The sequence below is a fragment of the Camelina sativa genome, chromosome 1, assembly GCF_030686135.1.
Source record: "Camelina sativa cultivar CO46 ecotype springtype chromosome 1, ASM3068613v1".
NCBI classification, from domain to species: Eukaryota; Viridiplantae; Streptophyta; class Magnoliopsida; order Brassicales; family Brassicaceae; genus Camelina; species Camelina sativa.
In genome coordinates this window covers 9,244,182-9,256,421 of record NC_141880.1, presented here as the reverse complement: position 1 = coordinate 9,256,421, position 12,240 = coordinate 9,244,182, and the positions used below count along the sequence as shown (strand labels likewise).

The 12,240-nt window shown below is 35.6% G+C and overlaps 3 protein-coding genes and 1 pseudogene across 10 annotated transcripts; all 4 read left to right on the top strand.

Annotated features, from left to right (window-relative positions):
* Positions 1-394: 394 nt before the first annotated feature.
* On the top strand, positions 395-1,638 carry LOC104786139 (uncharacterized). 6 transcript variants are annotated; one of them, XR_002036760.2, is made up of 5 exons: positions 408-495; positions 590-701; positions 799-905; positions 1,002-1,207; positions 1,287-1,638. XR_002036760.2 is itself a non-coding variant. In XM_087455775.1 (5 exons), exons 3-5 carry the CDS (start codon positions 794-796, stop codon positions 1,323-1,325), a joined length of 357 nt encoding a protein of 118 aa, XP_087311901.1. In that variant the 5' UTR covers positions 408-495; positions 590-701; positions 780-793; the 3' UTR covers positions 1,326-1,638. The 6 variants fall into 6 exon arrangements, 5 of the variants coding, with proteins under 5 accessions (XP_087311895.1, XP_087311901.1, XP_087311912.1 ...); XM_087455775.1 differs by having other exon boundaries at positions 780-905; XM_087455769.1 differs by having other exon boundaries at positions 395-701; positions 780-905.
* A 1,827-nt stretch (positions 1,639-3,465) lies between these two features.
* LOC104786128 (putative F-box protein At3g21130 pseudogene) lies at positions 3,466-5,047 on the top strand (annotated as a pseudogene). Its single transcript, XR_015560327.1, has one exon. The product of XR_015560327.1 is annotated as a putative F-box protein At3g21130 pseudogene (transcript).
* Positions 5,048-5,737: 690 nt separating this feature from the next.
* LOC104786120 (mannosyl-oligosaccharide 1,2-alpha-mannosidase MNS2) lies at positions 5,738-10,717 on the top strand. 2 transcript variants are annotated; one of them, XM_010511456.3, is made up of 14 exons: positions 5,738-6,161; positions 6,263-6,310; positions 6,511-6,672; positions 6,903-7,015; positions 7,427-7,492; positions 7,643-7,814; positions 8,348-8,437; positions 8,673-8,797; positions 8,901-8,966; positions 9,208-9,316; positions 9,410-9,511; positions 9,646-9,726; positions 9,835-10,005; positions 10,157-10,717. In XM_010511456.3, exons 1-14 carry the CDS (start codon positions 5,982-5,984, stop codon positions 10,412-10,414), a joined length of 1,743 nt encoding a protein of 580 aa, XP_010509758.2. In that variant the 5' UTR covers positions 5,738-5,981; the 3' UTR covers positions 10,415-10,717. The 2 variants fall into 2 exon arrangements, 1 of the variants encoding a protein (XP_010509758.2); XR_015560326.1 differs by lacking the exon at positions 10,157-10,717 and having other exon boundaries at positions 5,775-6,161; positions 9,410-9,562; positions 9,835-9,891.
* A 296-nt stretch (positions 10,718-11,013) lies between these two features.
* On the top strand, positions 11,014-12,198 carry LOC104786109 (B-box zinc finger protein 32-like). The gene has a single exon (XM_010511444.3). It carries the CDS (start codon positions 11,272-11,274, stop codon positions 11,968-11,970), a length of 699 nt encoding a protein of 232 aa, XP_010509746.2. The 5' UTR covers positions 11,014-11,271; the 3' UTR covers positions 11,971-12,198.
* Positions 12,199-12,240: the final 42 nt, after the last annotated feature.

Sequence of the window (12,240 nt, the reverse complement as noted above, 5' to 3'; positions counted from 1 at the left end):
TTTTGTTTTGGGTCAGAGAAAAATCCAGTTTTTTTAATGGTTTTATATAGGATTTTATTGTAATAGTTGTTTTAAGAAAACAATTTGTTTTTTTTTTCTTTTTCCAAAGATATATTATATATGAATTGAGATATACACATTATTTACACATAATTCTAGTCTTTCCCTGTATATTATATTTGAATTTTCTTTATATAGTTTTGGGACACAAATCAGAGGATTAATTAAATTAAATTAGATAAAGGTTTTATGATTTTGGTTTTGAGAAATTATTTTGATTGATGATTACAAGGAACCCAACCGAAAAATAGAGAAAGCGAGAGCGAGCGAGCTAGCTTTCCGTGCAAGAAACAAAGTTACTTAAAATAGAAAAAAAAGCAGAGGGCTAAGCTTTGTCTTCACTCCTCATACGTCTACAAAAGCTTCTTTCTCTTCATCTTTCTGAGTAAGTTCGCAGTTTGCTCATCCATCCTTACGCTAACGACGACGATCCTTGTATGTCAAAGCTCCTTTCTCTCTTTATCTTTCCGAGTAAGTTCGCAGCTTGCTCTTCCATCTTTACGCTAACGACGACGATCCTCGTCTGCAGAAGCATCTTTATCCGATCCTTTATCTATCCGAGTAAGATCGCAGATTGCTACCTCTTTCATCCTTACGCTAACGACTAGCAGAGATCATACGCAAAAAATATCTTTATGTGGGTGAGTGCTCTTGATTCTCCACTATAAGTACCTAGCTCTTGATTTTCGTTTTCTACACACAAAATTATTTCTAATTAGCTTTATTTGATAACATGAGTTCTTCTTCGGGTAGCAACATCGTTGGGGATGCAGAAGCTGTTCCTGCAGCTAATGATGGCGGTTGTGGCGGAGTCAACATTCGGCTATACGAAGGACACGAGACAGGTAGATGAATCTTGTTTCGGTTTGCTTTCCTCGCGCTCCTTTCTTACTTTGTTTTGGTTTTGACATGGTTTGTTTTGTTTTTGTTTTTGTTTGCAGATTATATTACCTCGCTGATTCAAGATTCAGTTAAGTTGGAAACTCGTGATATCCATACGCTCCTTACTAATCATGAGATGCCGATATTACCCGTGATACCACACCGTCCTCAGCCACCGGCGTTGTTTATGGTGCCTAACCAGCTTGTTCTTGATGGTATTGCGGATGGCTACATTTGGCGGAAACGACAAAACGTACGACTCATGGTAAAATTTATAAACTGTCAATTTTGTTACTTATAATTGTCTAGCTCAATTTCTAACATATTTTTTTTACATATTGTAGATTAATGGTGTGAACGTCATCAAATGCTCTGTTTCATGAGAACACTACAGAATTCGACCGGAAAATGTTTCATAGGATATATAGTCTTATTAATGGCCAGGGAGATCAGTACTGTCTCGTTCATTACCATCATCGTCTAATCGACCGCCTGAACAACAAATAAACGATAACAACTTTGGGAGAAGAAAATCAAATCACAGCTTCTTGATTTTTTCTCTCTCTCTCTCTCTTGGGATCAATTAGTACTTTAAAAAAAAAATTAGTACTTTTCTTTTCTTGTCTGACGATTACTTTGTCAATATGCTTACTTATATTCTGGTTTGTTGTAATAAGTCTATGATCTGTTTCCTCATTCCCTTCGATCAGTCCCTCTTACTTATTATTACAGTACTAGATGAATACCCGCGCTATGCGCGGGCTTATGACTTACCGTTTTTTATAATTTTGCTATCGTTTTTTTAATATGTGTAAAGATTATTTTTGTTTTCTTAAATTGTAGAAATTTTGAAAAATATAATTTGATGTTTAATTTTTTAATACTTCACATAAGTTTTTTTTTATTTGGTAATTGAATGATTAGATACATGCATGAACAACTTTGTTTTGAGAGATTTAATCAGTCTACAATTCTTGTCTAAAACGTCAAAAAAATATATCAAATAAAAGCTTGATAAGGATGCATATTTTGTAACAAATAGGTTTTTGGTTAACTAAATTTTACATTCATGTTAGCTCCTCAATTTCTTGAATATAACTGTAGAATTTATTTTTTATAAGAAGTTTATATAATTTTCTTTTTGACAACTTCTAAATATTCGAATATTAATACCAACATTCATAAATTTATTCAACTATCTTCCTCTTTTTCTCTGTATTTTTCTAAGCTAACATTCTACAATTTTATTCAACTATCTTCCATTTGATAGTGAACAAAACTCCATTCTTCTTCATATATAAAAATTTAATTTTTTAGGGACAAACCTCATGAATTTCTCTACAATATTAACCAATATCACGATCACTGCTGCAACTCTTCAAACTATTGACAAAATTGTAACCCGTTAACCATATGTTCATGGTTTACACCAAGAGTAAGAAGTGGCTCTTTGATTCACTCCTAATATCCTTTTCGCCTTTTGGTGATGCATCTATTTTCTTGAGATATATTCTAAACCTCTATAAATTCTTAACTTAAATATTCAAACTGTTTGTGATATATAAAAAAAGAATAGAAGATGTTTCATATTCCTTTTAGTTTAGATTTGTTTACTTTTAAGCAGGACAAACAGGTGGCACTCTCTCGACGTTGCTCAGTTGGTTATTGGTTTAGGTAATTTCATTGAGGTCATGAGTTCGATATCCATATCTCACAGTTTGCTTGGCTTTTTGATTTTACGAAACGACGTCGTTTTAGTGCACTAACGAAAAGTTAACTCCATTAATTTTTTAAAACAGAAACTTAACGTTATGCTTAAAATGGCTAAGTCATTGTAACTTCACTATTTTTTCAAAAAGTCAAACAAAACTTTGGGATTTAAATGACATTTCGTAAGTTCATGTATTTTTTGTTCTAAATTTGAAAGTTCAAGATTTTTTTGACATTTTTCCCAAGAAATAATACATCAATAATAATTAAATGCTGAGATTAAAAAAAAATCTAACAAAATATTTAATATCTGTAAATAAATAAAGAAAAAGAACAAGAAAATCTGGGTGGGCCAAAAAATAAAATTACTGAGAGTAGAGCTTTTTTTTTGGCTACTTCCCATAGATCTCTGCAAAATTCGTATTAATTGTCTTTTTTAATTGATTATTATTATATAGATTACTTATGTGGAGTATCTAATTAAAGTGTTAGTTTTCTTGGTTCGGTCACATTATTTACATTAAGTTTTGAATATGCATTTAAATTTTATTGATAGAAAATATAGCCAAAGAAACAATATAAATTAATAATAATTAAATTCTGATAAAAAAAATAAACTTTCTAAATCTAAGAATTAAAGATAACAAAATATTGTAATATCTATAAATAAAGAAAAAAGAAGAAGAAAATCTGGGTGGACCAAAAAGATGTGATATTCCCATTTTTATTATAGTGTAAAGTAAAATAAAAGATTCACAAGCTCTACTCTTTATATATATATATATATATATATATATGTGTGTGTGTGTGTGTGTGTGTGTGTGATCTTCTCATATTGATAGAGTAAGTTATAAAAAAAATTAAAAAAAAAGATTAACGATCAATAAGCTAGTTTAATCACTGTGTTTTATAAGAGATGACGACCAAAAAATTTCCAGAGGATTTGGTGGTAGAAATATTCTCTAGGGTTCCGGCTGTATCTTTGGCACGGTTACGATCAATATCCAAAGGATGGAATGTTTTGATCAAAGATGGGAGAGTACTTGCTAAGAAGCACTCTACTAATGCTTCGAACTCTTCTTTGGCCCTCATGTTGATTGATTATAGGCTTTATATAGTGAGATTCAATCTCAATGGAATTCACACTAACGTTGCTCCCTCTGTTAAGGTAACTGGACTATTTAGCCTAGAAGATCCTCTTTCTTACGAAGAAGTCGATATATGCGACATCTTTCATTGTGAGGGATTATTGTTATGCACTACCAAAGACAATAGACTAGTTGTTTGGAATCCATGTTCAGGAGAAAATAGGTGGGTTCAACCTAAAAATTCTTACAAAGAATTCGATTTGTTTGCTTTCGGTTACGATAACAAATTATCTTGTTACAAAATCTTGAGGATTGGTGGATCTTTTCATGGTACCATATTTCAAACTGAGAACGAAATCTATGACTTCACCTCCAATTCTTGGAGGGTTGTTGTTGGTAAGACTATAGACTGGTCTATTATAGAGGATGATCACATTGTGAAGATTGTTAGAGAGATTGACTACACTCGTGGCATGTATGTGAATGGGAATATTGTTATAAAGGGTGACAACACTCGTGGCATGTATGCAAATGGAAATACTTACTGGATTGCTTTTACTCCAAACTTGGAACATGAACACCGCTATAATTATCTCTTACTAAGTTTTGATTTCTCTACAGAGATATTTGGTAATGTGCCTTTTCCAGGAGATGATGATATACATGCATGTTTTCCTTTGGTTTTATCTGTGACTAGAGAAGGGCAACAACTTTGTATATTGCTAAATGGTGCCCTTAGGGCCAACCATTATTACATATGGATAGCATCCAAGAGTGAGAGTACCGGAGCAATATCATGGACCAAGTTCCTCACTGTGTGGGACGATGGTCCCATCTATCATTTTGGGTTTAGGCATTTTAGGGCTGGTGGGTTGAGTTTTTTGGCTGACCATGAGAAGGAAATTCTATTGACTTGTAATAAAAACAGCCACGACCAATATTCTAAGAACATCATACACATTATGGGAAACGGTAAATACACAGAATTGGATCATCATGGCGCAAAACCTACACATGAATTTCCTAGCCCACTTCTCTTCTGCTATGTTCCAAGTTTGGTTCGAATCCAGCATTGTATCTAGTACTCTTTGGAGGAGGCAAAAGGCTAGGGAATCACCAAGTCATTATATGGCCATCTAATTGTCACACTAGTCTATGCATTCTCTAATCCAACTCTTGATATTTCTTAAGATATATATGCATTAATTGTTGATTTATATAACTTGTCTTCGATTTTTCAAGTTAAATGATGTTGGGTACGTTGTCTTTTGTTAAACGAGTATATATGTTGTCTTTGATCATCAAAATTCTTTTGATATCTTATAACTAATTAAGCACCGCGACACTTTGCTTTCTAAATGATGTAAAGACTTGGAGGAAAAAGAGCATTTCACATTAGACAAAATTAGTTTTACCCAAAGTTGTTACTTCCACTTCTCTTCTTGCACATGTAGTTGAACGTGTGGTTTGATGACTCGGGCTGAATATAATAAGAGGAAACAATTACTAATCTTTGAAACAATAACGTATAGTTTCATATAAATAAATTTTCAATGTACTTATTGGTATCAAATTCGGATCTTAAAATCAGAATTAATGAATTCCAATGAATCATTTGCGTTATCCAAATTCGGATTCATTCACTCTAGATATTTGATTTTTTTTTGGTCAGATAAGAAGAAATTGCATACCGACTATTGGATCCGGTATCGTAGTTGCACGTCGATGATGTCCTCATCCCACTTGTTTTGTAAGCTAGTATCTCTTTGTCCTTCACCCACAATGTGTATAGGATGTTGTAGCATGTAGATGTAGGGGACCTTCATGTTATTTATCTTGGTGTTCGAAATTGGCGTGTGAGAGAAATCAAAAAAAGTAGTTTAAAAATAATATTCTTCTTCTCCCCTAGAGTCGTCAAGTCACCCAATTTTTGTTTTGTCTCTCTCCATTGACTTGACTCATTGTTTAAGGAAACCACAAAACCCAAAAACGAAGTCACCATTATCATTACCAAAGTACCAAACCCCACCAAATAAACAAAACAAACTCTAAACCAAAAAACCAACTTGATTCAAACCGGATCAATTCCCTCTCTTTACTCTCATCCGATCTCTTCTTCTTCTTCTTCTTCTTCTTCTCCCTTTTTTTTGTTTTTTTTTTTAATTCATGGTTTCAATCTCTTCTTCTCGTTTTCGCAATTTCGTCACCTCCGAGATCTGATCTGTTTGAGAATTGAGAGAGATGGCGAGGAATAATAATAATAATAAACTTGGAAGTGGTGGTAGTCATCATGGGATATGGAAATATTTCAACCCAGCGTTTTATCTCCGTAGACCAAGACGTCTTGCTTTGCTTTTCATCCTCTTCGTCTCTGTTTCCATAATTGTTTGGGATCGTCAATCTCTTGCCCGCGACCACCAGGTACCCTTTTTTTTTTTTTCTTTCTATAATCTGAATTGCCTCTCTCAATCTTGAGTTTGATGAAGTTGCCTTTTTTATAATCTATGCTGATGACTTTGCAGTTTGAAGTTTCCAAATTAAATGAAGAAGCTTTGAGGTTGCAGCAGATGGTAAGCTTATTTTTCCTTTGATGATGTATACCCAAAGTTTCCTCCTTTTTGCGTTTTCTTAAATACACAGTGGATGTGGCATTTAATGTTTCTTGCCTTGTTGGGGTTGTATCTATATATTTGGTTTTGCAAGACTTTGATTGACTTGTGAGTTAATTTCAATCTTGAGAAAAACTTATACGGTTTTTGTATTATGTTAGTTGGAAGAGGTAAAAAGCGTCACTAAGGATGTGTCTGTGAAGAGTTTGAAGGATGTCCAGGAAGATCCTGTTGATGCCCAGCGAATGCAGAGAGTTAAAGAAGCTATGATTCATGCTTGGAGTTCTTATGAAAAGTATGCTTGGGGACAAGACGAGCTTCAGGTACAGTTTTTATGTTTTTTTATCAGTGACAATGTTGGTTTCTGCAAATTTGGTGCTTTTTTTATATTGAATGTTTTAGCTGCAGTGCTATTAGGTTGTATTAAGTTTCAACACTTTTCAGAGGCTTGCAAGTATTGTGTTGTTCAACTAGTTAAGCTGAGAACAATTTCTGCTTGCAATAATATATGTCTCTGAAGCTATTTTGTTTCCTTCTTGTTTTGCACTATCAGCCCCAGACGAAAGATGGCGTTGACAGCTTTGGTGGTCTGGGAGCAACTATGATTGATTCATTAGACACTCTCTATATAATGGGTCTAGATGAGCAGTTTCAGAAAGCCAGAGAGTGAGTAGATTTCTTCCATCCTAGCCCATTTTTAGGAAGATTCTTCTTCGCATGATTGTTGTAAACAGGCTTGTCCCATCTTATTGAGAAAAAAAGTTGGCATGCTATTGAAATCCAAAGCTCTTAAATTCCTAAAAGCTATCATAAAACGAAGAAGTGATAAAATACAATAGAAAAGGCTATTGAATCTTTGTAACTTGTCTGTGTGCAAATGTTCACTTTTTGACTGTAACAGGTAGCCTGTTTCAAGACAATACAGAAATTGTTATGGCTATAACTGCAACATGATCCTATGAAAAATCCTGTTTCTGAGCTATCTATATTGTTTTCTTCTCCATTAATTGGAGTTCAACTCACAACTTTGCCGGTTCATCTTTCCCAGCCTTCATTTGGTTCTTTTTTCATTTGCAGTTGGGTGGCAAACTCATTAGATTTCGACAAGGATTATGCCGCCAGTATGTTTGAGACAACCATAAGGTTGCATTTAACAGGTTTACCATGTTGTTTTCTTTCCTGTACTGAGAAGAGGCATCTTGTTTAGGTTATTTGTTGTGTGGTGTTAACGGAATATGTGGAAAAGGAAGTATAGTATCTGCGCTTATAGCTTTTCTCTTTGTTGGCTTTCAGAGTGGTAGGAGGGCTTCTCAGTGCTTATGATCTTTCTGGGGATAAAATTTTCCTCGCAAAGGCTACTGATATTGCAGACAGATTATTGCCTGCATGGGACACTCAGTCGGGTATACCATATAATATCATCAACCTGAGACATGGAAATGCTCATAATCCTACATGGGCGGGGGTAAGTCCTAGTCGTTTAATGCCTATCTGTCATATTTCTTGTCAACCCACTTAAAGTCTTATGCATTGGATGCTTACTTAGTGAATATATATTTCCTCTTCTTGTCTTGCGAATTTTTGTATGCGTGGGAGCTATTTAGAGATAGTGGCCACAAGCTCCGTCAACAGAAGATGACTTTGTTGTCTGTTGATCTCTAACATGTTTCTAAAGTAAATTCCTAGTAGGCCAATAAAACTTTGAGATTTATAAGTTCCAATCACTTTCCTAGATGTTTCAGCACTCGCCAGGAACAAACTGTTCTGCTTTTCAAGTTATGTGACAATTAGCATTCTGTTTGCGTCTAGACTGTTTTAGAGTTTTAGCTGTAAATATCATGATGAACGTAAAGCTTCTTCATTTGCTAGGTATTGATTCACTAGCAAGCTCATGTTTAATGTTTATGGAATGAATACCATCTGATATATTTAGGTGTGTTCAATTAAGTACATGTGGTCTTTCGGTTTAGTTGATTGCTTACTTCTCTCTTGTACTAGAGAGACAGTATTCTTGCAGATTCTGGTACTGAACAACTCGAGTTTATTGCCCTTTCCCAGAGGACGGGGGACCCCAAATATCAGCAAAAGGTGCATTTCTCCATAACTTGTAGCACGAATGACTTACTACATATCCATCTGCTTAAGAGATAGTTATAATTTTCAATGAACAGGATTACATATTTCTTAGCTTATTCTATATATTTGTATTATATTTTACTTAGGAATTAAAGTTGGCAATAGGTCAGGAATCGGGATACATAGTCTAATTCATAGAAAATAATCTGCAACTCAATGGTTGACCTGTTTGTATCTCGTGTCTCAGGTAGAAAAGGTTATTTCAGTACTAAATAAGAACTTCCCTGATGATGGTCTACTTCCAATCTATATAAATCCCGATACAGCTCAACCATCGTACTCCACCACGACATTTGGTGCCATGGGAGACAGGTATTTTCCAACTTGATTGCATTTTATATTGCTTTAGTCTGATCCCTTCTGGTTTTGCTTTTAGTTTGATATGTGACGGTGTGACTGCTAATTTTTCATACAGCTTTTATGAATATTTGCTCAAAGTTTGGGTGTTTGGGAACAAAACTGCAGCAGTGAAACACTATAGGTAAGTTTAACTCTAGTCTATCGAGTATACATATGTATGTATTTCTTATAAATCAAATGGTAAACGTAACACTGGAACATTTGAAAGCTAATTAATTCACTCAGCTAATTTCACCCAGCTGCTATCACATTTGTCTTTCTGCTTGATATCTGCTTCTATTCTTTGCTGGTCTTGTAGTTTCTACATCTTTTAGCCAAACAATAATATTTAGTACTGTTATGGCTTGAAATCTTTGCATCAGAGATATGTGGGAGAAATCAATGAATGGTCTGCTTAGCTTAGTTAAGGAATCAACACCTTCGTCGTTTACATATATCTGTGAGAAGAGTGGAAATTCTTTGATCGATAAGGTAAGCCCGTCTAATCAATGTTTCCATTGTGATATGTAAAAATTAATTTGCCTGGTATCTCCAGTCTCATGTTCTGTCTCATCTTATATTCAGATGGATGAATTGGCATGCTTTGCTCCCGGAATGTTGGCTTTAGGAGCATCTGGGTATAGTGATCCTGCTGAAGGAAAGAAGTTTCTCTCACTCGCTGAAGAGGTAAACTTATGGCTTGAAGTATCTTTGATCATAGCCTCATAGGAGCTTCAGATCGTCCCGAACTTTCTGCTTTCAAGCTGTTCAACTTATTTAGTCTGTTTGGCCTTGATTGATATTTTCTCACATATCTGCAGCTTGCGTGGACATGCTATAATTTTTACCAATCAACACCAACAAAACTGGCTGGGGAGAATTATTTCTTCAACTCTGGGAATGTATGTCATTTGTCATTTTCTTTATTTTTTCCAAAAACATTGTTTATTTTATGTGTAATTTGTTGTTTAGTCTACAATCCACAAAAAAAAAAAAAAATGATGATTCAGGACATGAGTGTTGGAACATCGTGGAACATCTTGAGACCAGAAACTGTTGAATCACTGTTTTACCTCTGGCGGTTAACTGGCAACAAGACATATCAAGAGTGGGGATGGAATATATTTGAAGCGTTTGAGAAGAACTCGCGTATAGAGTCTGGATATGTCGGTTTGAAGGATGTAAGTTTTCCTTAGACTCCTAATTAGATCCTGAATTGTTAAAACCTAGATGAATTGAGTTATACCATTCCACCATCTACATCATCATTATGTTAGTAGTGATTAAGTGTAATCCGATAGTAGATTCTAATTTCCGTTCAACCATTTCCAGGTTAATACAGGCGTTAAGGACAACAAGATGCAAAGTTTCTTCCTTGCTGAAACGCTCAAGTATCTATATCTCCTCTTCTCGCCCACAACAGTCATTCCTTTGGACGAGTGGGTATTCAACACAGAAGCTCATCCACTTAAGATTAACAAGTCCCGAAACAACCAGGTAAATAATCTCAAACAATCCAACCGCGTGCTGCAACGAAAACCGGCATTTAGAATACGCCAGAGGAATTACGGTCGGATAACAAAGAAGTAAAAACTCCCTGGAGAGGTCAGTCACATTGTGAATTCTTTGGAACCAGCATTTGTGATTGCGTAGGAGAGGGGCTCTATGGATATATATATATATATTAACTGAGTAATGTAATTTAAGCTCGGCTATTCAAAAAGACCCTTTTACTTAAGAAACCATTTTTTTTGAAAATTTTTCAAGATAGACACTTTTGTTGTACAAGTTTGAACCAGAAAACCCAACACAGGTCTACCACAGTTTTACAACAACCTTGTGTTTTTGTATCCTTAGTTACAAAATTAAAGAGTATTATTTTATGGTTTTGTATTTTGTATTGGTTAACGTATATATATAAAAAAAAAAGTATATGAAAAAGACTGAAATAATGCAGAAGAAATGTAATTGAAGCAACTTTTTTTTTTTTTTTTTTTTTTTTTTTTTTTTTGAACAAAGTAATTGAAGCAACCAAGAAAAGAACAATTGCAAATTTGCAATGGAATGAGACCAAGTCTCTGAAAAGACTCAAGTGTTGACTAAATCTCCACGTCACACCAAAAAGAAGAAGAATGACATGGCTGCTACTCTAAATATGACCACAGATTCTCACCAGTCTTAAAAAAGACCTCACGACACGTTGTTTTTTGAATTCCACAAACACCATACATTTCATTTCCCAATTTGCTATAATAAATTTTATAAAAAAATCTGGGTCGTGTAAATGTTCTCTGGTGTGAACTTTAGGTGGTGAAGAGACCACTCTCATCAACCATGAACCATACATAAAAACTCCACCGCTCTTCTCTCCCTCAATCATTTACACATCTCTTCCTTCCTTATATCTCTCTTCCCATATCATTATTCCCCATTCATTGAGAAGGAAGATGGTGAGCTTCTGCGAGCTTTGTAATGCCGAAGCTGATCTCCACTGCGCAGCGGACTCTGCTTTCCTCTGCCGTTCTTGCGACGCCAAGTTCCACGCCTCAAATTTCCTCTTCGCTCGCCATTTCCGCCGCGTCATCTGCCCAACTTGCAAATCCCTTACTCAAGACTTCGTCTCTGGTCCTCTCCTCCCTTGGCCTCCACGAACATCTTGCTGCCCCGAAACATCCTCTTCGTCGTCCTGCTGCTCTTCTCTCGACCGTGTCTCAACCTCCGAGCTATCTTCGACGACGGGTAGCGTAAACCGAGCAGCGCGAGGAGGGGAAGAAAGAGTGAAGAAGGCTAAGAAGGCCGTTGCTGCGGTTACGGTCGCGGATGGTGTTTTTGTGAAGTGGTGCGATAAGTTAGGACTAAACAGAGATTTAACAAACGCCGTCGTTTCTTATGCGTCTCTCGCTTTGGCCGTGGAGAGGAGGCCGAGGCCGAGAGCGATGAATAGATTGATCTTAGCGGCGGCGTTTTGGTTCGGCGTCAAGAACACGATGACGTGGACGAGTTTAAAGAAAGTGGAAGATGTGACAGGAGTTGCAGCTGGGATGATACGAGCAATTGAAAGCAAAATGGCGCGTGCGATGACACTGCAGCTTAGACGGTGGCGCGTGGATTCTGAGGAAGGATGGGCTGAAAACGACAACGTTTGAACAAAAACAGTGACGTGGGTCCTCCTACCGCATTGCAAATTTTTAGGACATAATGATTAGTTGAAGTTTGTGTTGTGTCATTGACTGGTTGATTTTTCTTTTTCAACGTTTAAAATGGCCTTTTGATGAACCAAGTGAAATCAAGATGATAGTATAAATTTGTTAGAGGAGTTTTAAACGTTTACAATTTGTACTTTCTTAATTCAATAGTCATTAATCATTATCACTTATCAGGTTCAGATTTATGTTAAAAAAATCGTACATATTTCT

Excerpts from the sequence above, each read along its gene's own strand:
- LOC104786139 (XM_087455769.1), top strand. The coding sequence starts at position 794 with ATGAGTTCTTCTTCGGGTAGCAACATCGTTGGGGATGCAGAAGCTGTT. Across the intron at positions 906-1,001 it reads ATACGAAGGACACGAGACAG|ATTATATTACCTCGCTGATT; the intron begins GTAGATGAATCT and ends TTTTGTTTGCAG. Across the intron at positions 1,208-1,286 it reads GACAAAACGTACGACTCATG|ATTAATGGTGTGAACGTCAT; the intron begins GTAAAATTTATA and ends TACATATTGTAG.
- LOC104786120 (XM_010511456.3), top strand. The coding sequence starts at position 5,982 with ATGGCGAGGAATAATAATAATAATAAACTTGGAAGTGGTGGTAGTCAT. Across the intron at positions 8,438-8,672 it reads ACCCCAAATATCAGCAAAAG|GTAGAAAAGGTTATTTCAGT; the intron begins GTGCATTTCTCC and ends CTCGTGTCTCAG. Across the intron at positions 9,512-9,645 it reads TTCTCTCACTCGCTGAAGAG|CTTGCGTGGACATGCTATAA; the intron begins GTAAACTTATGG and ends ACATATCTGCAG.
- LOC104786109 (XM_010511444.3), top strand. The coding sequence starts at position 11,272 with ATGGTGAGCTTCTGCGAGCTTTGTAATGCCGAAGCTGATCTCCACTGC.